Consider the following 25,825-nt stretch of genomic DNA (forward strand, 5'->3'; position numbering starts at 1 on the left):
ATTACTTATTGTTTACCGTAACTACTGATAACTGATTGCTGATGAATTGTGATCTATGACTGGTAATTACAAGCAGAGAAATATAATGGAAGCATTGCTCTTCTTGTATGTGGGAATAAAAGGACGAAGTAAAAAGTTTCACTTTTCAAAAGAGTTTCATGCGACACAATCCATATTTCTGAGGTCATTAACGCAATATAACAACATTCAATATTAGTGGTAGCAATAAACAAGGTAAGATACTGTGCAATAGTACGGTGGGGGTTTCATGATACCCACTGTGCTTCATCCACTGCCCTCAGCTCACACCCATCTTTGACACCTGTTGCAATGTGTAGAGTCTGAGGGATCGTGTACTCTGCTATGTAATATTAACACTTTTATGAGGCTAAGAATAGAGCATATAATCTTCAGGCGGTGCAGTGATCCAGCACACTAATCTACTAGTTTAATAAACAACTTATCAAGGTGGAGGGTTTGTACCTCCATGTGACCCTGGCCAGCACAGTGCACCCTGCCTCACAGCGTAAAATAAATGATACCACATCACTGTCGAGCTGCGGCCATGTGTCTTGGACGCTCACATGAAGGGAGGAGCAGACTCGTCAGCTGATCGACACCTGCTAGTGAGCCGGATGAGACGCCAGGGAAGGCTGCTGGATGGGCGCCGCAAAGCCCAAAAATGTGGTGAGGATGAACTGGAGAGGGGTGGTGCAAAGGAGGGGCGCCCCCCCTCTGCCGAACCCACAGACAACTTAAGCAGGGGAAGCAGATCCTTGTTTTCTGCAGGGTGACTTTCACGGTTGACAGCGCTATGGAGTGAACACCTGAAGGAGCCTCCGAGCCCTTCAGCCTGCCCTCTGTGGAGGAGGCAGAGATGGAGGACATAAGGGAAGCCTTATCCATCATTGTGGACCATCTGGTGGACCAGCTCTTTATTCCTACGAGGACACAGGAGGGGCCATGAATCTGCACATCTAATCTACATGTGTTCTGTGAACTTGGAGAAGGATTATGACCCTGCACTTACAACCTGACCTGAGAATCCCTTGTGATCCCCCAGGGAGAGCCAGAGGAAGTGTCAGGGAGCATCTGGCTCTAATGGACAACAGTACAGACAATTTCTGGTCATGTAATACGGTAATACTATACTGCGATCAATTGTTCATATTTCATCTCCTTTAGAGATCTTGTCTATCCATAGATAGATAGAAGGAAAATTAAATTGCCATGGCAGCCAGGTACATCTGAATACATTAATAACATCAAAATAATACACACTAAAAACACCCCACCAACATTTTGGACAAGATAAATAGATCCAGAAGTTCCCATTTCCCATTGATGAGGAATGATGCAGCCAAATACACATGTAGTCTTTTATTTGGATACAAATCACAGAATTTGAATGAAGAGTTGGAACAAGTCAATAGAGAACATGATACTGTCTGACTGTGTGGAATAAGGTTTGTTTTCAGAGATCCACTCGAGCAGCACCATCAACTGAACTGAAACGATGAGAGGGCCTTCAGAGGAAATAAAGAGAGGACGGAATTTCTGTTCATATCGGTGGTTTTCTGTCTGATGAATAATCACTGACTGAAATAGTAAATGCGCGTATTGTGGCTCTGCTCTCCGTCCCTGAGCGACGGCGACCTTTTTCCAACACAGAAATACTGATGACTCTTTGTGTAGAGTTACAGGCTTTAGATATGTGAAGTACATGAAACAGGATAGCCGTGAGAAGGCCTCAGAGAAATCAGACAGGATACGACACAAGGACACTGTTTTGCTGAGCTGTAGAAATCGTAGCACACTGTGCTGACTAAAGCTGTCTGTTCTACAGGCAAAACACTCACAGAAAGGCAGTAGAAATCACAGATCTATGAGCCAGAGAACTGCATATGTAGCTAAGTTGATCAGAAAGTAAAAGTAAGTATATTTTAGTGACCTTTTATCATGTAATGTCTGAAAAAAACTCATAAAGTTAATGATTTTGTTACATCAAGTTAACAAAGCTCCTTTTCTTGTGGTCTTTATCTTGTTAAAATACCCACACTGCTAGCTCTTTCAAACGACTCAGGCAGGTACTACTGACACAGAGACACACTAAAACATAAATGCACACACACACACACACACACACAGACTGTTCAGCACGCAGTTCAGTAAAGTTCGGTAAAATTAGACATTTTCTTCTGATGGTGCTGGATTGAGAGGGGACAGGTCCAAGTGGCCTATGATATATTTTTTTGCGATCATGAAATATTCAACTTGTGGTCTTCAGTTTATTCGTAATGGATTTGAGATTAGTTTTACAAAAAAACAGCATTATGAAGGTGTCACTTTGGGGTGTGAGTAGAATTTCTACAAACCAAGCAATCAGCCAATTAATGGAGAATATAATGTGTAGATTAATCCAAATCATCTCCATATTTCCACCGTAGCCCAAAATGGACAATAAAGGTCATTTCGCTTTTTTGGCAGCTTCAATGCATGAAGAAGAAGGGTGAGGAGGAATACCATTTTGTCATTTAACAAATGGAGGATCACGTGAATCCTTTGGCCACCATAGCTTGTCTACCTGCTTGAAGAGGTGAGTCAGGGTTGTTCAGTCGTTGCAATCTGCAGCCTCACCGCTAGATGTCACTAAATCTTACACACTGCTCCTTTAAGTCCCATTTTTATTTTATTTATTTATTTTATTTTAATTTGACTCATAATGGAGTATTTTATTTTTTATTTTTTTTACACCTGAATACTTCCTCTGCCACTACTGTTGCTTGTCTCACCTTTAGATTCACCGTGTGACCCTTTAGGGGTCGCTGTCCCCATGTTGTGAACCTCCAGTTTGGGATGTTTTCAGGCATGTGTGTGTTCTTTGTGCTTCTCTGCAATATTATCAACAAAAAACAGACTTTTTTTTGTTATGTGCATGTTTTCATAATCCAAGTTCACGCTCTAAATTTGACAATAAGCTCAAAATCACTGAGCTGACTGAGCCACAGAGTAACTGGAGACTTTAACTCTCCCTCCGCTCGTGGACAGGAGGCGGAAGAGGTGTGTTTTCTTCCCCCCTCACACACACACACACACACACACACACTGAAGTTTCCTCTAAATGGCGAAAAGGCACACCGTGCAGCTGACCACAGGAGGGAAGAGGAAGAAATAAGAGCAGGAGGGACAAAGAAAACACAGAGGACAGTATTTTTTACTCCGCCTCAGGAGTTAGTCCCGAGAGGAGAACTTCTGCTGCACAAAGACGGAAACAACAACGATCAGGAAACCTGACGTGTTTACAGCCACAAACCACAAACAGATGCACGTTGGAGCAGAGACGTCCGTTTGATAACACTTCCTCCAATCAAACCGCATCTGACAGGATCTAGGTGGGTATTATGGTTCAGACTTGTTCTGTCCCCCGGCTGGTCATGGTGGACAGAGTGAAACCCAAAGGACCAGTGAGGGGCCCCTGGTGGTCTCTGCCCTGCATGTCCCAGGACGTGCAGAGGTGCTGATGTGGTCTCCCTGTGTGTGTGTCTGCCAGTGTTTGATGCCACCAGGATGGGGAACAGCAGCAGTGACCGGTCCAGCGGGGGTCAGGGGGAGAGGTCCTACCGAGATGGACAGCCAGGATGCAAAGAGGCCCGTCCCAACATCCTGATGGACAGCTCAGAGGACGCAGACCTCTTCCAGAGAGAAGATCCAAAGGTGTGCCAACAGGTTTTCACCAGGACTGTGTGTTAGGAAACCAGATGTTCTTTTAATGATTGACAGATTCCACACCAGTGTTCTGCATGCTTTTACACATTAGTAATGAAATGCATGTGACTAATGTCAAAGTCCAAACGGTCATAATCTTTATTTTTTCACTCACATTCAGAATTTTTGGTCTTGAAAGCATGCCACACGTCTCTTTCATGACATCATTGAGAATTTTAAAGCGATTCTGACATTTTTGTTGGTGCATTCAGGTGCTGAAATCCCAGAGCCAGAGGGCATTGTGTTTCTAATAAAACGTGGTGTCAAGAAAATCAAATCTGGTGGACAAACACAGAGCGGACATGGTTCTTATAAAGAAGATAGTGTTTTTAATTCATTGCAGTAAAAACATTGCACCAGCTTACAAAGTCTCAGGTTAAGCAAATTCAAGAAAGCATAAACAATATATCTTTGTGCAGTGCGCAGCTGTAATGTGCCAAAAAATACCTGGTAGATAAATGAATGTTAAAAGGACACTGATATGGTTTGTACATAATGAAGTTATGTGCATTAGAAAATAAGTGAAATTTATTTTCACACTGTAGCAACAAATTAATTCTATCCATTGTAGACCGTTGTGAGAATGTTACAGATAAGAATCTATATCTATATCATGCTTATTGAATTATCAGGTGTGTGTAACGTATTTAGCTAGAAGATTTGGATTCATTTAAGATTTATTCAACTTACCTCAAACACCAGGCCGGTAGAATCCGTCTTCAGCTGCCTCTCAGCTGGCCCTTTAGTCAAGAAGTGCAGCGCTGGGCGACAGAGTCACAGGCTGAAGGCGATCTCATTAACATGACAACAATACATTGATATCACGCTGTCCAGGCTCCACAGGAAATACAGGAATTTCTGGCCTGGCAGCAGGACCTGGAGAGCGAGAGCAAAAGTCCGACGCAGGCCAGACCAACTGTGTTCAGGTGGACGGGGGTCGCCAAGGAAGTCTTCGTGTCCGGCTCTTTTAACAACTGGGCCACCAAGATCCCTCTCAACAAAAGGTAGTCTGACTCATGCAGCACACGAGGTTGTGCATCCTTTATGTGTGTGCATAGGTGGAAATAACACATGGTTGTCTCTCAACCCCAGTCAGAATAACTTTGTGGCCATTGTGGACCTGCCAGAGGGAGAGCACCAGTACAAGTTTTGTGTAGACGGTCAGTGGACCTTGGATCCTACTGGGGTGAGTGAAAACTTTAGAGATTTGCGCTCTTATTTTTTCATGTTCGTACAAATGCCCTCTCTGCTTTCCCTAGAGTTCATATCAAAGTTCTGTTTGCACTCTATCACAGGCCGTGATGACGTCTAAAACTGGAACAGTTAATAATGCTATCCAGGTGAAGAGAACCGACTTTGAAGTCTTTGATGCCCTCAGGATCGACTCAGAGGAATCTGCAGACCTCTCAGGTACTGCATCCGCATTAATTCATCACCAACTGCTTTCAGACTTTTGATCCTCGTGAACTATTACTGTAATTAAAACTGTTTCTTGTGATTCTCCCCAGACTTGTCCAGTTCACCTCCTGGCCCCTACCTACAGGATGCATATGTCACCAAGACAGAAGACAAGATCAAACATCCCCCCATCTTACCTCCCCACCTGCTGCAAGTGCTGCTCAACAAGGACACAGGCATCTCTGTAAGTGCAGGCTCGATGGTGGAATTCACGCTAGACTTAGTAGTGCATACCTTTTTACAACGGCGTGCAATTTAGCAAAACTCATCCTCTCTCTGAATCCTCTTCAGTGTGACCCGACGCTGCTTCCAGAGCCCAACCACGTCATGCTCAATCACCTGTACGCCCTCTCCATCAAGGTAACAAATCCTCCTGCAACATTTGCTTTTTTATTGTGAAATCGGGGGAAGATTATGGATCAAGCCCTTCTGACATGTACGTGTCATTGGTTATCATGGATACCTTTAGATGGCATAAATATGATGTGCTGCATGCCATGCATAAGGAAATACTATACTATAGTACGTTTGGATGCTAGAAATCCATGAAAATGTGAAATTTAATGTGGTGTTTAAAGAGTTAGAATAAAGGGCTTGAAACTAGTAACATAAAAAATGACTATCTGACTGACTAGTTCACTCTTTAGATAAAGAAAGAAAATAAGTCAGAAAGAGCCAAATTGATTTGAGAATAAACTGAATTTACCATTTCAGAGCCATAAGGTGATGGAAAAGCTTGAAAATGTGTCATTAAAGTGCTGGAATTTAGGTCTGGATAAGGTGTATAAACCACGTGTAATGTCTTTATCTTGAACTTTAAGTTTAATATTCAAAGACTTTCCCTCATTTTCTGCGGTCAAGCAAATTATTTTTTACTTAATTCTTCTATTATTCAAAATATGAAACCGTGTTTGGAAATATTACTGCTGGAGCTCTAATATTTATTAACATTTTTCGAATGAAATCCTGTCAAACAATTTCTGTGTGAGTCGTTAAAGCTTCAGTTATAAGCCTAATTATTCTTCTCGTCATTGTCTTGTAGGATGGAGTGATGGTTCTCAGTGCAACACACCGATACAAAAAGAAGTATGTGACCACTCTTCTCTACAAGCCGATATAGCCCACAGAGCCATGGTCCAGCCTCTTATTTTTGAAATGACAATAATTTGCCTGCTCTGAGAACTGTTTTGTTCAAAGTGAACCTAAATATCTTCCTAATATTGATTTTAAACATTTGCACAAGCTGCCTTTTACCATCCTGTAATGTCACATTTTGTAAATGTTGCTCTTATTTCGGTTTAAGTTTCTGCACAATGTTTGTCAGTTAATGATCCGACCATGATTACAACCTAGAGCTTCCTTTCTTATGATGAGTCAGTATCAGCCAAAAACTCCAAGAGAGGAACAGGCAGATATTTCTGATATCACCAAGGGTAATGGTGAGATAAGCACAGCTGCTATCTGTGCTACATAAGTCCTCCATACGTGAGCAAACACAAACAAGGACATGGAGAGGTTGGAATAATTCAACCTCTCAATGCAAATCTCACTTGCCTCTTTTATTTCAAGGATGCCTTTTTTTTTTATTTTACTTAATCAAACTTCTGTTAAATCTGGTTTTGTTCAAAAAATTCTAAATCAATGAAAAGGGTTAGAAATCCAACATTCTCTTGTGTTCTTTTTTTCTTCTGTGGGTTGTATAACTCAGTTGACACAGTGGACTTTGGGATCCAGGTTCTTGTTTTGTGGGTTGTATGTTGTCTGAGCAAAGCATTGAGCCGCCACCCGATCGCACTCGCACACGGCAGCCTGGCACTTATTGTTGGTAGCTGCAGAGATGGGAAATAGAGTCAGGAAACGATCATGACAATGCCAGTGTGGAGGCGCTCCACAGTACGAGGAGACCACTGGTTTGTAGTGTAGGTATTCTCAACTGGGAATCAAACCCTGGCTGTTTCACACCAACATACAGGGTTCATATAAAATCTTCACAGTGTGGAAAATGCTTCATTTTAATTGTTAACTCATGCTCATTCAAATGTGCCTGATTTTCAACATAATCTGGTGTAATCTAAAAATCTCTTCATATTTGAAATGAAACAATCCTGTCGACACAGCGTTTCACACCAGATAATAATCGTGATGAAATCATACAGTCAAAGTTAATATGAACAGCTGGTAAACTAAATAAAGCAACAATATGTATTGATTGCTGTGGCTATAAAGGAATTCTGTAAACTTAATTGTTCAAGGCTTCAAGTGTCTGGAAATGTATGGTCCAGGTCCCTTCATGTATAGATGTTTAAACACAGCTACCCACATGCAGAGCTGCACACACAGACGTGTTTACACTGAATACTTTCAGCGCTGTTTATAGCATATAAAAGTTTATAACATTGAGAAAAATATAGCACGCAAATTCATCAATAACCACCAAAACGGCACAGTTCAGTGGGGTCTTACCTGAGCAGGTCAGTTGCTGCTTTGAGCAGGTGAAATCATAAACAAGAACATAAGGGAGGTCGGCAATCGCCGTGCATCCAGGAGCCTTTCTGCTGGTTTGATAGCATTTGTCGTGAACTCTGCAGCACCTATGAATACAGGAGGACAGTGTGCGTTTGACAAAATCCCACGTCTCTTCAGCTTTTCACACTAAAAAAAAAACAAACAAAATTGGGATGTGACTGCTTCCTACATGTCCACTTCATCCACAGGGGTTCCAGTCCCCCCAAAACCGCACCAACAGCCGTAATCATTGTACTCAAATGGGTTAACGCCGGGCTGAGGGCACTTTATCATCTCCCCAAACTGCCATAATGCCTTGGGCAGCAGCGCGCCACTGACCGTACCAGCTGTGAGCGAGACAAATAAGAACACATGATGAACAAATAGGCAGAGAGGCACTGTGGTGGATTAAAAAAGACCTAAATGGTAACAGCACTATCTTATGTTATTTGAAGGACTGTTACATATTGGCATTTTTTGTCCCCAGTCTTACCAGTGAGAAGCAGCAGCAGCAGAGGAGCTGTCATCACATTCATGGTCACAGTCAGAAAAACGTGAATTCTGCCACAGCCTGTTCTTAAAAGATAGGGGAGGTGAGGGAGCACTAGAGATAAGATGCAAATGGGGGGTGTGGGGCATTAACTCGACAAAGCTCCCATATTTAGTGGAGTTTCTTCTCGAGGATTTCATTTACCTCAACATGAATTAAACTCCGGTGTGAGAATTTGCACGTAAATCATTGAGCTGGTTCTGTCTGGAGCATTACCTCAAGTGAGCAACCAGGAACAGGTACTCCACAATCCCACTAGTGGTCAGTCAGGAATGAGATGTGATGTATTTATGGAGAATATATGAACAATAGCTGTACAGAACTTGGTCAAGTTAGGGCTTGATTTACCATCTACTAGTGGTTTGATGCCTGAACATTATAGTGATGTGAAGAGGTAAGCTGTGTTTCCCTTCTTTGAATGGAAGTTGAATCTGAAATAACCTCCAACACACAGCTGTGTAAATAGCGAGCACTTGCCAGAGTTCCCACGACTTTCCACTTCTCATTACGTTGTGTTTTATGTTATCACAAAAGGAAACCATATATGATACAGCAGGACACAAATAATGACCACACGTTTGTGTTTAAGTCTGTTTGTATGTACCATATTCCTAATTGTATATGTGTATACATTGTGTATGTGTGTACATATAGCAGTCAGTCAGTATCAGCCTCTAGCTTTACGTTCCACATCTTCACCTGCAGGATGCATCTGAGCGCTTGTCCTAATATTCAGCCTCCCAGCCTGCGAGCACTCTCTCATTTCATTGTATATTGTAAATCACCTGATTTGCCAGAAGAGATTGGCTTTGAGGACTTGAAAAAACTCTTTTTTCCAAGTCTGATTTTGATTTCATGTGATGTAATGCCTGGAGGTTGTAGGATGACAACCAGCTGCAGTGGAGGTGCCTCCAGTGCTGGGCTCCCGAGCTGTGTGTGTTTCAGGGCGATGATCCTCTGCGCTGCATCTGACAGCTGGCCAGCGCTGACCATGGCTGCTACTGTGGGCTGGGAGCCTCTGGCATGCCTGTTAATGAGCCTGAGAGGTAGGACTGCTGAAGGTATATACATTACACATATTATATTATTATATATATACTGCATGAGCTGTTTCCTGTCCCCTAACCCAAGGCACAACCCAACTGAAAAGGACACCTTTTCATATTTTCTGACTCACTTGCAGTGGATTCTGACATGCCAGTAGTTTCAGTTTTATGTATAAAGGTTGTGAAATATAAGAAACTCCTGCAGTCATTGCAGAACAATTGGAGCGATGTAATTTTGTTTGTGCTGTTCAAAGCACTGAGATATGTTGTGACATTTTCATAGAGTGTTTCCTCAGCAGAAAATAGTCCTGGTACCACTATTCTCTTATGTTTTTTAATTTGGATTGTCCAGGAAACTAGTTAGTTTAACCAATGAGCTACTGTGCTTCGCTGAGGCAGATTGAAACGAAGGAAACGCTCACCTTCCAAGTGACCACTGCAATGACCGAGTCAGGCAAGAAGAAAAGAAAGAGTGTCTGCATTTTTTTTTATTGTCCAATGAAAGCCTCACACACATTCTATACATGTGGCTTTTAGCTCTTCTTTTGTGATCCACACTAATAATTATAAAATCAAAAATATAACGTCTTAATCAGTAGCTCTGAGAGATTCACCGTCTCTCATCATGCTCTAGTTTCACAGATGTACCGGTACGCCAGTTGACAGTCTGCATCATTCCACAGCTTGCGTTTGCGTTTAGAACTGGAATGAAGCTGCCCACAGTCCTCTCCGTTCTCTCTGTAGTCCCAGTCGTCAGGCTGACCTTCATCCCAGAAGCTGCACACAGACACAGGAGGAGACACCTCATGGGTTAGATAGAGGGTCACATATCAGAACAACCATTTGCTTGTGCTTTTGCTCCTTTATTTTTCTACAGATTTGTGTGTCTCATACGTTTGGGTTGAACTGAAGTCAGTTCCATCCACCCAGCTCCAGTATGCCTGGTGTGGTCGCTCCACAAGTCCAATCCAGTAGTCATACCTGATTTCAACTATCTCTGAAATGTAGTCCTAGAAGATAAGAATACATAATGTATCAGCACATTCATTCAGTGGAGCCCCAGAGCAGCAGGCGAACAGCTCCCCTTCATCCTAAACCTCACCAGCTCCTCCACACTGTTCAGAACCAGCAGGTGTCCCCCGTGTGCTCGGCACTGCTCCTCCGCTTTGCTCCAGATGACGGTGTGGGTGGACAGCAGGTAGCAGTTTCTCTGGAAAGACACCCATCCCTCCCTACACGTTCCTGGTGTGATGACGACTGAGATAAGTCAAGAGATTCTGGCTGGGGGGGAAAAAAAATCTGATTTCACTGATTAAAGCATTCAGTGTTTTACCTCTAACTGGGACGGTTGCCTCCAGGTAGACATCCTGCACACGTGCTGCACCTTTAGTTTGGAAAACCACCAAATAAAAAGAAAAAAATACATCGAGGGCATCGATTGTACGACTGCATCGTTATATCCAGACCTGAAAACCTTTTCCTGACCTGATGAAGTTCCTCCTCCGTGGCTGATTTTCTCAAGGTGATGCTTGACATCAGTGATTTCCTTGTTTAACTGGGAGACTTTGAGATACAAAAATTGTTAGAGAATGAGAAATAGTCTTTAATGAATGAGCATCACTGTTTGAAGTCGTACATTTTATCCCAGTGACCATCAGCAGAACTAACAGCAGCAGCACCAGGACCCCATAGAGAACATACACCACTATCTTCCTCCAACCTGTAGACACTGGCAGACAATTTTTCATAGTTTAAAGTGGCATCAGAAATTATTGACTCAAAATCAAACACATGCGCGTGTTTCACCTGTTTGTTCAACCATCGTGTGCTCTCTGTGGACAGAGCTGTTATCAGACCCCGTCCCAAACTGGTGATACTGAGGTTCCATTACTGAAAGAGATCAGATTATTTAGGAAAAGGCACTTTTTAATGCAGCGAGTAAAAAAATTTGCAGCTTATAGTTGATGATAAAAGTCTTCAGTCCGTAGTCATGTTGAGATTATCAGCACACAATGGCAAATAAGAGGGCAACTACTTTGTTTGTTTTCAAGCCAAATGCGTTAACTATTAACAACTGAATGTATAAAAGAGAATTCTGCCATGATACACTGTGAAATAGGCAAAACTTTTTCAAAGATATGCAGCTAATTTGACTAAATGCTTCACTACGTTTAAATTGTGACATAAAAGTGTTTGTTGATACAGTTCACTGTATAATTCATAATACCATTGGTACATGGTGAGTAATGCACATCTCTACACGTTTCTATAAATGTTAAAAAAGGAATGATTGCGAAGGCATTTCAAGAACAAACATACTCTGCAGACAGAGTGAACATTTATCACTTACCTTCATCAACCAGAGGATCTCTGAATTTCTCTGGTTGGACTCTGACCATTAGATCAGAGAAAGTCCTCCCCTTTAAAGAGAAATGAAGACGTCAACTATAAAATATTTCACAAGAAAAAAGCAAAACTTAGATAAATGCATATCTCAGCTCCAGGACAATCCCTGCATGGTAATATATCAATAATGGGATTTCTCTGGTAGAACAGATTTTAGCAATGTCCTTCTCTCTTCACTTAATTTGAGACTATCTTCTGAACAACTTTACAGTTCACGTTGTATTTAGTACCTTTTAATTTGAACTTTTTGAAAACAGTTTATTTTGTATATGAAAGATGTTCATAATGCAAATAGTTTCATTTATTAAAATGTCCTTTTTCCAGCATCAGTTCTTGTGCTGTTGCTCTGACACTAAAGTCATCCAACCTTATTTGCTGAAATAATGTGACAACAGACTTATACTTAATAGCTTACATTTAGTCCTACACTACAATTCCCCCCCTCATTTTAATGTGAAATACCAACTAACCTTCAATGGTAAAATGACACTGAGTCTCTCTGTACCTTGTATTTAACATTTAATATAATTATTTAACATATTTCCTCTGTTATGGTGGTATATACATTTCTTGCAGTGTATTTATTTTCTTGTCATGTGCCTGTATTTATTCTATATATTGTATATTTACAGCTCAGTACAAGAGGGGGGTCAAAGTACTTCTGAGCAAAATGCTGACAGGTTGTGACAAAGTGAAACTTGTAATTCACCGTCTTGCCGCATCGGGGCGCAGTAGGCCTGTCTGGCCACCACGTGACACCTCTATACAAACCCCTTCCGGTCTCTGCGTCTCTCAGAAAGGAAAATGGCGGCTGTCGGACGTTTCTCCCAAGCTTTGCTGAGGTCTTCTCAGACCCAGGGCCGACGTCAGCTTTCTGCTGCCGCTGCCGGACACGGCGAGGACGCAGGCAAGTGCAGCGCCCCGTTTTAACTCCCTGACTGGTTGTAATGTCATTTATCTCTGCGACAACTTGTTAAGTTTTGACAGTGACCTTGCTCAGCTAGCGTTAGCCATGTTAGCATTAGCAGTAGCCTAGCATCCTTCAGCGGACAGCACGTAGAAGAAGCTGCACAGAGCGGCAGCTTTCTGGGATGAAGACTTGGTCATTTAAGCCTGCCAACTCACAAAGCAGGCACTCACAGGGCCTTCGTGTGTTTTCTAATTAATTTGGTACTCTTGTATGGTTTAAGAGCGGACCAGTGTCACGTACAGCGAGCTAAAGAGCAACAACAAAGTGTCACATCAGGTCAATGTATGATGGTAGTCGTGACTAAATCTTTCTACAAAACAAGAAATGGAAAAACTACAACAGTTAATGTAAAGAAATCACAAGTCATCAGATATGACCATGAACATGTGAGGGGAAACTTTAAAGTAACAAGAGCGAGGCAAAAGTAAAAATGAGTTTCACGACCAAAATAAAAGTGTGTATACAAGAGAGAGAGAGAACTGAGCAGGAATTAAAAGGCCTTTGTTGGATCACTTGTAAAGTGGGTATTATCAGTCAGTAAAATAATCAAATTACTAATAAGCAGGTCGGAGAGCTTGGAGTTAAATGTCACCTTCGGTAATAACAAGCCATGGTGGCATAATACGACTAAGTGGGACATTTTTAGAGGTCCTTGTGTTAATCTGGGTACAAAGTCTTGATTGGGAGGCTGCTTAGTTATACGTGTGCTGTTTAACGCTCACCAAGCAGGACATCTCATCCATAAGTAATAAAACTTACAATATAAACTCCTCACTGCTGTGTATTTTAATGGAGGAGTGAAAACTGACTGCATTTTGCATCACACGTGTAATTGGTGTGCGTTGCACGTATGGCTAATGGGAACTGCTGCATTCGTGTAAAGCTCTCATGGTCTGGGTTGCCTGTTACTGAGAGGTGAGAGGCTAAGTCTGGAAGTTCTCCGCCACAGTATTATTGGGTTATTTCAAGCTTTATTCTTTTCTCTGTGTATCATCATGACAATAGTAGCTTCCAATAATATGAGCTGGGGTCATGTGACATTGTAGCTATAGTAGAGGGCACAAGTCAGTAACATTTATGAATGTTTTCTAACATTTTCTAGTCTTAAACTTAGTGGGCACAGAACAGCGTTGGCGTAAAGAAACTTTAGACCCCGGGGATCGTGTTGTGCTCAAAGAGCACTTTAATTCTTAACACTCTTAATTTGGTCGGATTCATAATTGCTTTGCTAAACTAATCATCTGTGTAATTCTCCTCCAGCCAAGACATGGAAGATCCTCAGCTTCGTGGTTGCCCTGCCTGGTGTTGCAGTGTGCATGCTGAACATGTACTTGAAAGAGCAGAATCACTCCCATGAACAGCCAGAGTTTGTCCCTTACACCCACCTTCGCATTCGCACCAAGGTCTGACTACAAGCTACTTGCACAACTCACATTCCAAAATGGCCGTTTTAAAAGACACCTTTATCAATATTACACCTGAATTATATGTTGCCTTATTTTGTGATTCTTACAGCGGTTCCCTTGGGGAGATGGCACCAAATCCCTTTTCCACAACTCGCATTTGAATGCCCTTCCTGATGGCTACGAGGGTCACGATGAGTAAACCCTCCCTACAGATCTCATAACTGGCACAGGGACCACATCTCCCTCAGCGTTTGTTACTGGACCACACTTCTGTTCACAGTTTACTCAGTTCATTTTCATTGTTTACCTCTGTGCACTCAACATGGGGCACCTGAACCAACAGTTTCTTTACTCTGGACCATAAAACAAAATGTCTGTTGAAACCGATTTAAATTAAATAAAGTAACAATTACCTCAAGTCATGTTTTATTTCCTCTGTGTGTTGATCTGCTGTGTTGTTCCAGGTATTTCATCTTGGTGTATTGTTTTAGCCAGTAGGCCCTTTTTCATGGAAAATACTGACAGGTCACAGTAGGAAAAGCACAGGTGTAAATAATAAATACATGATGGCTGAATTCCATTTAGTTTCCTCAGTTTCAGGTGCTGGCATTGTGCGGGCTGGCTCATTCTGACATTGCCATGGCCTGCTGGGAGGATTTAAACTGTGGAGTGGTCAGTAGTGTTATGAATAACGCCTTTTTCAACAGAGTTTGAAATGAAATGAATGGAGAAAAAAAAAAAGGGGCTAAGTTACATTAGTGGAACTGATCTCTGGGTTTATATCCTTCACTAGTTGTGTGTCTTGCTGACAGTTCTACAGAAATGTTTTCACAGCAGACACGTTGAGTCAGTGGGAGAAGCTCAGTTCTATTATAGTTCTCATGAGGTGTTCCACATTATTGTAGTGTAGTTCTTGCCCGTGCACTACATTTCCCATGAGGAACAGCAGCTGTCTGATTTGATACTCCTGACCTGTGACACGTGACTCTCTTTGTTTCAGACTCCACCCCTTCCACGTGAACGCGCCTTAAGCCGAATTAGAAAATTCGGGGTTAACAAAGCTCGCTGATATCCAGCCCCATGCCAGCGGCTCTCTGCTCCCCGCCTCCGTCGCGCACACAGTTACTGAGCACATGACGCACGCTGGAGCAAAGCGTCGCCTCGATTAAACCCGGATTTGTTGCGTCTCGCGGCCGTGGGTTACGATTTGATTACTAAATCTAGCATTGAAACATCTCGGATAACTGCGCGCGCCCGCTGCGACATAAAGGGGAGACCAATCGTTGGCCGAAACCCGGATCGAAGTCCGTGAACGCAGAGAGAGGTGAGGAGACCTTGTTCAACATCTCTCATCACCACAAACCATACGGAAAACTGTTTTTGTGTATAGTTTTTAACTTTAATAAATTGAAACTTACAGTGCTTTTATTTTTTTGTTATATTACAGATTTCCAGATCATGAAAAAACACGAGAGGGCACATTTTTTCAGCTCCAAAGAGCAGGACCTCATTCTGAAGTTATATGAACAAGAGAAAGGGATATTAACATCCAAATCCAACACCACCTGCGCCTCTAAACTGAGAGAGGAAGCCTGGCAGAGAATTGCTGATAAAATAAATGAGTAATGAGAATTATTCACATGAATGCAGCCATGTATCGTGGAATATTAGTCGTCCTAATATTTGCACCTTGACCTTGGTAGAGTTGCCACATAAAAAGTGTAGTATTTTCCATGACTTTCCAGGGTATCTGACAGCGGCTGCAAAAGGACGTGGCAGCAGGTGAAAGTCAAGCATAAAAATATAGTGCAAACAGGTAAATTCACAATTACTCACTGCAAGCTTGAATTTTGAGTGACATAATGTTTGACCTCTCAAATCCATCCTCATGCAGCGAAAAGAAGAAGAGTGGAGGAAATGAAGAACGAGGGGGGGTCGGCAACCCCGTCGCTGACCTCTGCAGAGGAGGATGTGCCGCTGCTAAAAGACAGCAGGCTGAGAGTGGACGTCCTCCCCGGGGGGGCCTATATTGAGCCGCTGACTGGGTCCGAGAGCTCTTTTATTAGTGGTAGGTGTACATTATCACTGACGTGGGCTCCCTCAGGAATTCCCCATAATCTAATTCCAATGCTTGGCCCCACCCCTTCAGTCTCAGGTCACCCCGTCCTCCTCCTGCCTGTCACAAAGACCGAACCGGAGAGCTTCAGCAGCGATGAGACGGACATCAGTGACACTCACTTGGAAGGAGTAAGTGCTTCCATACATGTATTTTTAAGGCATTTGTCTTTGAATACTTAACTGATAGACTTTTCTTTTTGCAGGACTTGCACAGCAGCAGCTTCCGGGAGCGGCCCAACTCATTGTGTGGTGGCAGAAGTGCAGAGGTGAGGATGTCAGTAGAACCTCTACTGATGGGAAAGAATAGCACCAGTGTGAGCTCATGTGGTGTTTGATTTCTTTTCCAGAGGCAGACAGACGACATCAGAGCCCTTTACTGCCGCTACCTCAAAAAGGAGATAGAGAACCGGGACCAACAGATGGCGTTCAGAGCACTTAAGATGAGGAAGCTGGAGAAAGAAATCCTATTACTTGATAAGCAGCTGATGTGATCAAGTTAAAAAATGATAATGATATTTTTTATCTTATTGTTTCAATACGTTAAAACAATATTTGATTAATTTAAGGTCAGACAATTGTAAAAAATAGCTTCAGCCACATAATTTGCCATATAACCTCATATGTTGCCTTCACCAGAGCACACCCCGAGGGGGGGGGCGAGGGGGGCATGTCTCTTGCATGTTTGCAACCACACCTGTCAGACCCTTTCTCACTGTTGCAGTGCTGTGCCCTGCAACTCTAAACGTGCAACATTACAGACATGATCTAGTGCAACTCTCAGACTGTGACATTATTGGAATCTTCTCTTTATTTATTAGTCACTTACTGTTCTGCAAAGCTTCACCCGGGGGGGGGGGGCAGTGAGGGCTCAGTGTAGGAGGCTGATGAAGAAAGGCTTGTAAGTGGAGCCCCCGTGGAGCCGCTGCATAACCCCAGTGCCCTGGGAGGATTCCATTATCACATGAGTTACAATGCACTGGCACACTTTTGTTTGTGTTGGCTCTGAACTTCAACACACTGGGGTTTGAAATGAATGAAACAATGAAGGTTTTAAATTTGAAGGCACGTCAGAGGAGCAGTGTTAGAACTGTTTTATATTTATATGTATTCCAGCACTTCCAGGCGACAGTAATTGGACATGCTAACATAAAGAAATGACTTATTTGGTTGCAGTCATTGGCAGACTAAGATCAGCAGAACTTAGTTTCTGACCTGTGCTGCTGCCGTCTGCACTGCAGGCTTATTTTAGAAGTTTTTTTCTAAAAATAAGAGTCCGGTCTTAAAGCCTCAGTCGGGTAACTTACTTGGCTGTGAAAGACCACTTTTGGACTTGTTGGTTGCCTTGTCTGTATTTGGATTTGGACACATTGTGGCATCACTTCACCGACCTGTTTATAATAAGAAGTGAAGTCATGGAAAATGTGAAGTGAGACAAAGAAACTGATTTCCACCAGCAGCAGCAGCATAGGCTCCTTTTTACTTTGCATTATTAACATGGAGTTATGACACTAAGCCACCAGTACATTGTCACTGTAAAGGGTGTTCCTTCAATTCTGTCTGTTTGTCTCAAGAGCAAATGTCTTTGGTTTATATTCATTTCACCCGTCTCATGTCCTGATCAGCCCTGCCTTTCTGTTCTAGCACAATTTTACTGTCACCCCATAAATGATGTACTTTTTATTATAACAATATCTAATATAAACCAGTCTTTTGACATGTTTAACATCAGTTTGGTACTGCCTCTGATTATGGTCATTTTCACACACGGGCTACTTGTGAAGTGGTGCAAGTGGTTACTTTTGTATTATTATTATGTGTTTTTTCATTCTTGTGTCTTTATTATTTATTTTTTGTAGAACCCAGATGTGGTAGATACTCATTTGTGAAATGTTAAGACATGATAATGTATCTCAAAGCTCTTGGAAACAATAAAGATGTTTTCAGTTTGTTAAATGTGATGTGATCCAGAAAGCTTACAGCCGTGGAGACAGCACAGATATTAACTAACCTAACAGTGATGATCATGTCATGTCATCATATCATGAAAGCCCCACGGGGAGAAACCTCAGCACCTCAGCGTGGGGGGGCAAATTCAAGATGGCGGACCGATTAGTTAACGAATAATTGAATTATTTTTTTCTTTTCGACGATACAGACTCGATCTAGGATGCTAACTTGACTCCTGACTCCAGAATAGATGCAACACATCCGTAAGTCTGCTTCCCCTGCAGCTGATGGCAGAGCTCGGCCATCGGCTGTCTGCGCTGTGCGCGTTCACGGTCAACCTCTGAAGGCATCCTCAATCGAGCGTCGACAACAGGATTGATCACGGCTTCAAAGGGAGATGTTCAGTAAAGATTCATTATTTACGCAGTCCCCTGCCTGTTAATGTCGCCATATACAGTGAGTGTAAGCGCATGTGACATTCCCTGAGAATGAAATGGCTGCCTGTGCACCCTTTCTTCATGAATAATGGTAAATTACTGAATTTTATCTCCACATGTGACTGAATCATATGTGAAAAAGATGCAGGGAGCACACAAGACACTTTATGCACAAATCAGGGTGTGGGTGAGGTGAAATGAATTCCATCCAGTGCCTGTGAATCTATATAAGCTATTAAAGGTTTATCTGAAGACCTCTAATAGCTTATATATCATATTACACAAGGTCTGTCTGAGGTCTATCCGTCTTGAGCACAAGCAGTAGGATGTTGTTGGGAGCTTGACTAGTTAAAAGCCTGTTAACTCATTGTGTGGTGTGGTGTAATAGAAAATAACACCCTTTAACCCAGAATCTGTTCAATCTGAGCTCTAAAAGCTCTCAGTAAATAAACCAAAGTGCGCTAAACCTTCTGCTGTGAATATGAAAATAACATTCAAGTAAGTGTAGTTACACTGACAGTGTGAAGAAAACTTCTAGGATCCTCCAACCACCTGGGGCCTTTGGGTGCCTGTTGATTGCCACTGTGTTATTATCAGAAATGGAAGGAAGGCCTACATATACTCAATCATAAAGCATATACTACAATCATTTCTCCCATCAGCCATCAGACTCTTTAACAGCAGCATCACTGGCTGATGTTAACATCCTGTTTTACCATTCATATCATTCCACTCCTTGATATTCCTGTCCATACTTGTACATTTCACATTTTATTTTATGATACATCGTGTAAATATTCCGTAATGTAAATATTTATTTATCATCACAACACATATTGCTATTGCTTTATTTTCCAATGTTGCTTTTATTCACTCTTTCTTGTCTATAGTTGCTGCTGTAACATGTAAATTTCCCCCTATGGGAGATCAATAAAAGAAGTCTAAGTCTAATCATAAAGCACTTTACTAGAGTGTCGCCATTAAATGCTACATTATAATCTTATTTATTTTCTAAAAACATAACACCATTTACACCACATTGGTTAATAATGGACTCTTTTACTGTGCTGCTGAACTGTGTCAGTGTCTCTTCCTCCTCCCACTCGGTGCCGCTCAGCATGGCGCACTAGTTTGTCCCTGTGAGCTCGCCGTACTTTCACATGACTCCCACTGCTTGTGACTGACCCGCATTCCTCAGGTGGCTGCAGCTCCGTCAAACCGACTCATTTCGGCAGGGAACAGATGATAAGCAGCGGCCGGTAACACCGTCCACCGAGAGGTAGAGGACCCCCTCCGTGTGAAGGACCCCGGACGGTCCGATAGTCTGCGGTGTGTCGGAGGAGTCGAGGCTGAAACTCTCGGTTCTGCTTGCTTGTCATCCTCAGCCTGTTGAAGGTGGTGGTGGTGGTGGTGGGGAGAGAAGACATGGACACAAGATAACTGATGGACTGAGGAGAGTTTTCCTTTTTTTTCTGGGCTTCGTGTCGATGATGGCTGATCTCGTGCCGCCAGACTCAAGAAGGTAAGATCAGCTGAGCCCCAGTCCTGGTTCAGCCTGCAGGGTGGTGCAGTAAACAGTCCCATGGAACCAAAGCACCACTCTGACCTTTATACGTGCAGTCAGCCCGCCTCTGATATCACACTGTCATAACTGGAAACCAAACTTGAATGTGTTTTGCATGAGATCGGACGTGTCTGGCTGCAGGTTGCTTTGTTACACCTGGAACATCACATGTGCACCAACACTGTTAATGAGCCCACCGAGGCCTACCACAGCCAACTTGTTTGGTTCTTGGCTTTCCAATGAAGCATTTAGACATTTGTTTGTGTATTTGTTTTGCAGGTGCTCTTATTTCTTCATCTATGATGGATCCAAGGTCAAAGGGGAGGGCGACCCAACAAGAGAGGGGATCTGCTACTTCTACCCTGAAGAGGTTTGACACTCACTCAGAATTGTATTGGTGGAATACGTTGAGTGCAGCAATGATTACCTGCTGCTGTTGTGTGTGTGTGCTCACATTATGTTGCATCATGTCTGTCAGACCCCCTTGGACAGGCAGGAGCTGCTGTGCGGCCAGCTGGCAGGTGTGGGCCGCTGTGTGTCTGAGCTCTCCTTCTCTCCTGTGCACGTACTCAGACTGCGCCACAACAAGTTTGCCATCCGCATGAAAGATGACTTCTTTTGGGTGAGTTTGCACACACACACACACACACATGGTCCAGCTGTGACTCTTCAAGATGTGTTTCCGCACTCAGTTCGGAGTCTAACTGAAATGTGTGTGCGGTTTGTCTCCCAGGCTCTGGGCTGCTCAGTGGACATCCCCACCGTCAGCGTCTGCGAGCTCCTGGATCAGCTAATAAACCTGTTTTGCTTCTACAATGGCTCGGTCCGACAGAGCTACCAGGTGCAGTCTTCAGTTCTCTGGTAGTCTTTTAACACAGTAGTCTTGTTTTAGTTCGTCCCTCAGAGATGAAGGTTTCTTTTAAATCCATGAAAGAGTAAAAGTCACATAAAAAGGGCAATAATTCAATCAAACAAGCAGGTAATTTGGTTTATTTCATTTTTATTTGGCTCATTTTAGGGGGACTTAATTGAAAATTGAGTATTTTACAAAAGCTGCGTGTTATAATTTTGATCTTCTTTTTGCACTGCAGCTTAACAGTCAGGAAACACTGGCCGCTCGATGGGCGAGGTACCTCTCACACCTGCAATCGGGATCCTCGGAACTTCATCACGTCTTCAGCTGCTTGAAGACCATTGACTCAACCAATGTTTGTACAAAATCTTGTCACAGTTTTACATTTAACCCGCAGCGGCTTTCCTCATGCTGCTGCTGCTGCACGTATATGTTATCAGACAGGATGTGACTGTGTCGCAATGTCCTCTGGTTCTGTGTAAGAGCTCAGTGTGTCTGGACAAACACCCAGGTTAGATTGCAGCTTACAAAATGTGCCATTGTTGAACGTGCCAAGTCTGTCACACAATACAAAAGATGATACGGCGTCTTAAAAACAACAGATTTCAACACTCTTTAAAACGTCCAGGTGCTTTTACATGAGCTGACAAGGAACAATTTTAATTCCTGTCCTCAGGTTGACCCACTTCTCCTGCTCAAGGCTGCCCTCATTCTGCAGGCCTGTCAGCGCTGCCCTCTGGTGTTAGCAGGCTGCATTCTTTTTAGAGGAAGGTAAGATGGCATTGGGGCAATTTCCGCCTGGCAGTGGGGTAGCTTTCTGTAAATAACAGGTTTTGACGTTGGACTTTTCTGCCTTGTCTCCCCAGAGTTGTAAGCACCCAGATGTTTCCAGAGCTCACAATGAAGGTGATGGTTCACGAGAGCGAAACATACACCAAGGTGGGACGTGCAGAAAACGGTCAAAAGAATTAACTTACCAGTTCACGAGGCCAACATGCTGCCATTTTTTGAAATCTCTCTTTAATTGACCAAAATGTCGAGCTACTCCTTTAACAGAATATGTTTTAAAGGGATAGTTTGGGTTTTTTGAAGTGGTTGTATGACTTATCCATAGTTAGTGTATCGCCTGCAGTAGATGGCGGTCGGCACGCCCCCCAGTTTGGAGGAGCAGATAGGAGTCCCAGCACAGCACTAAGCAATCTACCCCAAAAGATCAATATCAGTTTAAAGCTGTTCTCTCGTTCTCTCCGCTCGCTTCAATGCATCAGACTCCATTCACAAAAACAGTTGTTATACTTAGCAGAATACAGGAGTTGCTGTCAATCACAAGTTTGCTTTGTGTTATCGTGTGACTTTGGAGTTTTAAAAAGTTAGTTTGGATTCAAACTAACTTGCTGGTGCTCTGATTGAGGCAGCAGTAGCACAGCGAACTCCCATCTTCTTTGAGGTTAAATTGCTGTTTTTGTCCATGGAGTCTGGTGGGCTTGAAACAAGCAAAGAGAACGAGAGACTGGCTTAAGTCTCCTGTCAAAATGGCTGTCTGACAGTAAAGTGGTGAAAATGGTACGCTGGCTATGGATAAGTACCTCATACAGCCACAATTCAAGTTATCCAAACTATCCCTTTAAGCCAGTGTTTTTGATTTAGCCCCAGAGGCCCAATGGACAGAGTACCTCCAGCCCATTTGGCGGTGCTGTCAGCTCCACTACTGTGTTCCTGACCATGACTGAACTTCAGTACCTGCAGTCTGCCCCTGTCGACAAAGACTTCGGGTAGCGTTTTATATATTTTACTCACACAAGCACTTTAGAACAGAATGTTTTTCAGAGATTGGATTTCCAGTGAATTCTGAGTGTCTTGAACTCTTTTCTACCCTCCAGTTCCCATTCTACTCCACACAAAGTCACCCCCCCGACCAGGACCCGTCTGTCAAGAACGTTATCCGACACGCCCACCACAGAGTCAGAGCCGTCTGACCCGGGTTCCTCCCAGTCTCCCCAGAAGGCGTCTTTCAGCCCTCACTTATCAGACAACTCTGTGTTTAGCCCAGTTTCACCACAGAGCCCCGCTGACCCACTCAGCCCACCTCCACAGTCACTCCAGCCTCCTTTCTCAAACGGAAAAGACCCCCATGAAGCCGAGGAGGAAGCGCTGGACGAGTCGTATTATCACAGTTTTCACAGCAGTGGAGGTGGAGGCAGTCAGACACACAATGAAGGAGACTCCTCAGTGTTTGAAGAAGACTCTCGCCTAAACGGAGGTGAAGGTGGAGGAGGTGGAGACGTAGCTTGTGAGACAGTGTTTGACTTCAGAGCGTCTGAGTCCGGGGATGAGGAATCACGTGACGATAGGGTTTTGCCGGAGAGCAGCAGAGGCGGCAGCCAGAGTCCTCGAGGGTGCAGGGCAGAGGTACGAGATGCTCCACCTTGCTTCGGTGCTTTTGACAGCCCAGAGGAGAGTCCGCTGATTCCCATGACGCTGTACCTGCACCGGGTCAAAGGCCTGGTGCTGGCTCTGCTGGTGGAGCCTCACTTCTTGAGTGACACATCATCTATGGAGGAAGTGGTGAGAAAGATTTCACTCAGTTTTGCCACATCGTGGTATTATATTGAATGTTTCTCAGCACAAAAGCTACATCTTACCGTGACGGGTGGAACAAAGTGAAGCTTCACAACACAGCTGGATTAACAATTACAATATCTACCTCTAGAATGGACCAGCTGTACATGAGTGCACTAGTTTGCCTTTGTGATGCTAATATATGGATTTTAATGAGTCTTTTCCCCTAATGCTTTGTTTTCAGTATCACAGCAGCCTGGCGTCACTCAACGGGCTGGAGGCCCACTTGAGGACCATCTCACCAGGGGCCCTGGGCACCCCAGGACCCTACTTCTTTGCCCACTTTGACTGCATTCAGAGCACCATGACAAGTGAGGCTCCTAAAACACTGTCGCGTATCCCTTCTCCTCATTCACTCTCTCACTGTCTCTGTTAATCTTTACTCACTATGCATCTTTTGCGTTTCTGGTATTTCTGATAATTCTGTCTTTTTCCACTTTCCCAGTTTACACTGTAGAGTGAGTCTGACCACTTCGGGCCTCCATCTCTACCTGGGCAACCAGGAGGAGGGGAGAGGGGGGTTGTATTTGTCTTTGCATGAACTAATGGCTAATTAGTAAGACTGTGATCAGCATTCCTTTGTGCAGCAGGCATGCCTGTCCAGGTTAATGTGCCACTGTGGCACTGAGCCTCTTGTTATTGTGTGTCTCTGCAGCCAACCTGTCTGGTCGACCAGGGGGAGCCCCGGAGCGTCCTTTTGTCAGAGCCACATCACTTCTTCACTCGCATTTCTGTAACACTGAAACTCTGCAGGAGGCTATTATCAGGTCAGTATGGCAGTGACGTGGTGACGGTGGTGGATGGGGGGTTTCTCTTGCCTTTCATGGCTCCTCAAGTAGAAGTCGGGGGTGGGGGTCAGATCTGTCAGTTCACTGCGTCTATCATCGTGCCCCTAAATGCTCTTCCTCCGCTTGCATGGGCCACATGCCAACAACTCACATGTGCCAGAAAGGAAAACCGCTCCATTGTTTTATGTCTTTATCACGTCACTTTGCTCTTTTCTGTTTCATGTCATTATTCAACATGCTTGAAATGTAAATGCGTGGGACATTTTCACCGCAGGAGTGCTGGTGCTGCTGTGTATGGGACCCGCAGCGTGGCCCAGGAGACTTACTTCCAGCAGCACGGGGGATCGCTGAGGAACTCGGGCATCCCTAACCACCAGGACAGTGCTTTCTCGCTGCCCAGCAAGGCCCGACATAGACTGCTGAAACACGGGGTTAACCTGCTTTGACAGGACAGCATCTTGACGTCTGTAAAGAACTGCCCTGTGAGTAACCCTCAAATCCAAAAAGCACTGAGGAAACGTGAGAATATGATTTAAAGCTTCCTTTGTGTGTTTTGTAGCTGCTGGGGTTACTTGTTCCCACATCATATTGAACTCTTATGGTAAAAAAAAAAGTTGTGTCATAATAACTGAATTTGCTGTGATGGAGTGGATGGTGAAGTAGGGTAAGTTACGTTTACACTGAAATTTTAGTCACAGTTTTTTTTTTTTTTTCATGTTTGTTTGAGTACAATTTGCCCACATTTTTTTCCTTTTATGCTGAAACATGTTACCTTTTGTGTCGAGAACTATAATTTTGCTGTATCAAGCTCCTGTCCACACACTTTCCCCCTTTCCCTTCAGTCACAGCTCCAACTCAGTGAATGTAATAATTCCTCTTACTTGTATTTATTCATTTAATAGGAAATTTAGATTAAAGCAAGATTAAATCTGTCTACTATTTAACTTTTTACAGAATCATGTTTCTCTTTGCTGCACATATTGCAAAAAAATGTATTCATTTATTACACACATTTCTAAAATAATGTTTTTGTAAAAATGTCTCCTTTTTTTTAAAATCACAAATCAACTCCTTAGTAATAAAAAGTGACATTTAACAATTCGGCTACAAGATCTACTGTTTCTCTTCCCGTGAAAGCTTAAAACAAAAGAAGTCTGTATTCCAAACTTTGCTGAGGTGCGCTCTCATACACCGTTGTGCATTATTAGTGGAAATTAAATGAATACATGATCCTCTCGGTGTTGAGTCTTGTGTGAGCTACTTTTGTAAAAGCTTGTGTAAAACCACAGGAGTTACAAGGCCTTATTGGGGCCATCGGCGGCCTACATGTGACCCTGCAATCTGCCCCCATTGTTTCCAGCCTCGGGCTTAATGCTGCGTTTCAGAACGGTTC

The 25,825-nt window shown here is 43.3% G+C and overlaps 6 protein-coding genes across 7 annotated transcripts; 4 read left to right on the plus strand and 2 right to left on the minus strand.

Moving 5' to 3' along the window:
* Positions 1 to 3,149: 3,149 nt before the first annotated feature.
* On the plus strand, positions 3,150 to 6,886 carry prkab1b (protein kinase, AMP-activated, beta 1 non-catalytic subunit, b). 2 transcript variants are annotated; one of them, XM_070833316.1, is made up of 8 exons: positions 3,150 to 3,392; positions 3,551 to 3,714; positions 4,600 to 4,769; positions 4,858 to 4,951; positions 5,061 to 5,175; positions 5,274 to 5,407; positions 5,515 to 5,583; positions 6,266 to 6,886. In XM_070833316.1, the coding sequence occupies exons 2-8, from the start codon at positions 3,568 to 3,570 to the stop codon at positions 6,341 to 6,343; spliced, it is 807 nt and encodes a 268-aa protein (XP_070689417.1). In that variant the 5' UTR covers positions 3,150 to 3,392; positions 3,551 to 3,567; the 3' UTR covers positions 6,344 to 6,886. The 2 variants fall into 2 exon arrangements, with proteins under 2 accessions (XP_070689417.1, XP_070689416.1); XM_070833315.1 differs by having other exon boundaries at positions 3,151 to 3,392; positions 3,567 to 3,714.
* Positions 6,768 to 8,310, minus strand: pla2g1b (phospholipase A2, group IB (pancreas)). Its single transcript, XM_070833317.1, has 4 exons — positions 8,222 to 8,310; positions 7,919 to 8,075; positions 7,687 to 7,814; positions 6,768 to 7,052 (listed from the first exon to the last, which is right to left on the minus strand). The coding sequence occupies exons 1-4, from the start codon at positions 8,262 to 8,264 to the stop codon at positions 6,928 to 6,930; spliced, it is 453 nt and encodes a 150-aa protein (XP_070689418.1). The 5' UTR covers positions 8,265 to 8,310; the 3' UTR covers positions 6,768 to 6,927.
* A 1,637-nt stretch (positions 8,311 to 9,947) lies between these two features.
* Positions 9,948 to 11,212, minus strand: asgrl1 (asialoglycoprotein receptor-like 1). The gene is made up of 7 exons (XM_070834290.1): positions 11,131 to 11,212; positions 10,961 to 11,053; positions 10,810 to 10,887; positions 10,658 to 10,702; positions 10,427 to 10,566; positions 10,219 to 10,334; positions 9,948 to 10,101 (listed from the first exon to the last, which is right to left on the minus strand). Exons 1-7 carry the CDS (start codon positions 11,210 to 11,212, stop codon positions 9,948 to 9,950), a joined length of 708 nt encoding a protein of 235 aa, XP_070690391.1.
* Positions 11,213 to 12,505: 1,293 nt separating this feature from the next.
* cox6a1 (cytochrome c oxidase subunit 6A1) lies at positions 12,506 to 14,524 on the plus strand. Its single transcript, XM_070833763.1, has 3 exons — positions 12,506 to 12,637; positions 13,961 to 14,103; positions 14,216 to 14,524. The coding sequence occupies exons 1-3, from the start codon at positions 12,535 to 12,537 to the stop codon at positions 14,303 to 14,305; spliced, it is 336 nt and encodes a 111-aa protein (XP_070689864.1). The 5' UTR covers positions 12,506 to 12,534; the 3' UTR covers positions 14,306 to 14,524.
* Positions 14,525 to 15,185: 661 nt separating this feature from the next.
* Positions 15,186 to 16,756, plus strand: LOC139204292 (uncharacterized). Its single transcript, XM_070834291.1, has 7 exons — positions 15,186 to 15,430; positions 15,554 to 15,728; positions 15,852 to 15,922; positions 16,001 to 16,174; positions 16,256 to 16,353; positions 16,428 to 16,490; positions 16,572 to 16,756. The coding sequence occupies exons 2-7, from the start codon at positions 15,565 to 15,567 to the stop codon at positions 16,713 to 16,715; spliced, it is 714 nt and encodes a 237-aa protein (XP_070690392.1). The 5' UTR covers positions 15,186 to 15,430; positions 15,554 to 15,564; the 3' UTR covers positions 16,716 to 16,756.
* Positions 16,757 to 20,044: 3,288 nt separating this feature from the next.
* On the plus strand, positions 20,045 to 25,669 carry hps4 (HPS4 biogenesis of lysosomal organelles complex 3 subunit 2). The gene is made up of 12 exons (XM_070833776.1): positions 20,045 to 20,130; positions 20,452 to 20,542; positions 20,651 to 20,794; positions 20,906 to 21,013; positions 21,264 to 21,380; positions 21,702 to 21,796; positions 21,892 to 21,964; positions 22,673 to 22,797; positions 22,906 to 23,590; positions 23,829 to 23,955; positions 24,300 to 24,411; positions 24,707 to 25,669. The coding sequence occupies exons 1-12, from the start codon at positions 20,096 to 20,098 to the stop codon at positions 24,876 to 24,878; spliced, it is 1,884 nt and encodes a 627-aa protein (XP_070689877.1). The 5' UTR covers positions 20,045 to 20,095; the 3' UTR covers positions 24,879 to 25,669.
* Positions 25,670 to 25,825: the final 156 nt, after the last annotated feature.

Source organism: Pempheris klunzingeri, chromosome 7 (assembly GCF_042242105.1).
Source record: "Pempheris klunzingeri isolate RE-2024b chromosome 7, fPemKlu1.hap1, whole genome shotgun sequence".
Classification (NCBI taxonomy): domain Eukaryota; kingdom Metazoa; phylum Chordata; class Actinopteri; order Acropomatiformes; family Pempheridae; genus Pempheris; species Pempheris klunzingeri.

Coding starts and splice junctions, on each gene's coding strand:
- prkab1b (XM_070833316.1), top strand. CDS start 3,568: ATGGGGAACAGCAGCAGTGACCGGTCCAGCGGGGGTCAGGGGGAGAGG. Junction 5,176..5,273: donor GGAATCTGCAGACCTCTCAG/GTACTGCATCCG, acceptor GATTCTCCCCAG/ACTTGTCCAGTTCACCTCCT. Junction 5,584..6,265: donor TGTACGCCCTCTCCATCAAG/GTAACAAATCCT, acceptor ATTGTCTTGTAG/GATGGAGTGATGGTTCTCAG.
- pla2g1b (XM_070833317.1), bottom strand. CDS start 8,264: ATGAATGTGATGACAGCTCCTCTGCTGCTGCTGCTTCTCACTG. Junction 8,076..8,221: donor GCTGCTGCTGCTTCTCACTG/GTAAGACTGGGG, acceptor TCTCGCTCACAG/CTGGTACGGTCAGTGGCGCG. Junction 7,053..7,686: donor GCAGCAACTGACCTGCTCAG/GTAAGACCCCAC, acceptor CCATCTCTGCAG/CTACCAACAATAAGTGCCAG.
- asgrl1 (XM_070834290.1), bottom strand. CDS start 11,212: ATGGAACCTCAGTATCACCAGTTTGGGACGGGGTCTGATAACAGCTCT. Junction 10,703..10,809: donor CGGAGGAGGAACTTCATCAG/GTCAGGAAAAGG, acceptor CTAAAGGTGCAG/CACGTGTGCAGGATGTCTAC. Junction 10,335..10,426: donor TGAACAGTGTGGAGGAGCTG/GTGAGGTTTAGG, acceptor CTTATCTTCTAG/GACTACATTTCAGAGATAGT.
- cox6a1 (XM_070833763.1), top strand. CDS start 12,535: ATGGCGGCTGTCGGACGTTTCTCCCAAGCTTTGCTGAGGTCTTCTCAG. Junction 12,638..13,960: donor CGGACACGGCGAGGACGCAG/GCAAGTGCAGCG, acceptor ATTCTCCTCCAG/CCAAGACATGGAAGATCCTC. Junction 14,104..14,215: donor ACCTTCGCATTCGCACCAAG/GTCTGACTACAA, acceptor TGATTCTTACAG/CGGTTCCCTTGGGGAGATGG.
- LOC139204292 (XM_070834291.1), top strand. CDS start 15,565: ATGAAAAAACACGAGAGGGCACATTTTTTCAGCTCCAAAGAGCAGGAC. Junction 16,175..16,255: donor CGAGAGCTCTTTTATTAGTG/GTAGGTGTACAT, acceptor CCACCCCTTCAG/TCTCAGGTCACCCCGTCCTC. Junction 16,354..16,427: donor GTGACACTCACTTGGAAGGA/GTAAGTGCTTCC, acceptor TTCTTTTTGCAG/GACTTGCACAGCAGCAGCTT.
- hps4 (XM_070833776.1), top strand. CDS start 20,096: ATGATGGCTGATCTCGTGCCGCCAGACTCAAGAAG. Junction 21,965..22,672: donor AGAGCGAAACATACACCAAG/GTGGGACGTGCA, acceptor TTTTTGATTTAG/CCCCAGAGGCCCAATGGACA. Junction 24,412..24,706: donor CTGCAGGAGGCTATTATCAG/GTCAGTATGGCA, acceptor TTTTCACCGCAG/GAGTGCTGGTGCTGCTGTGT.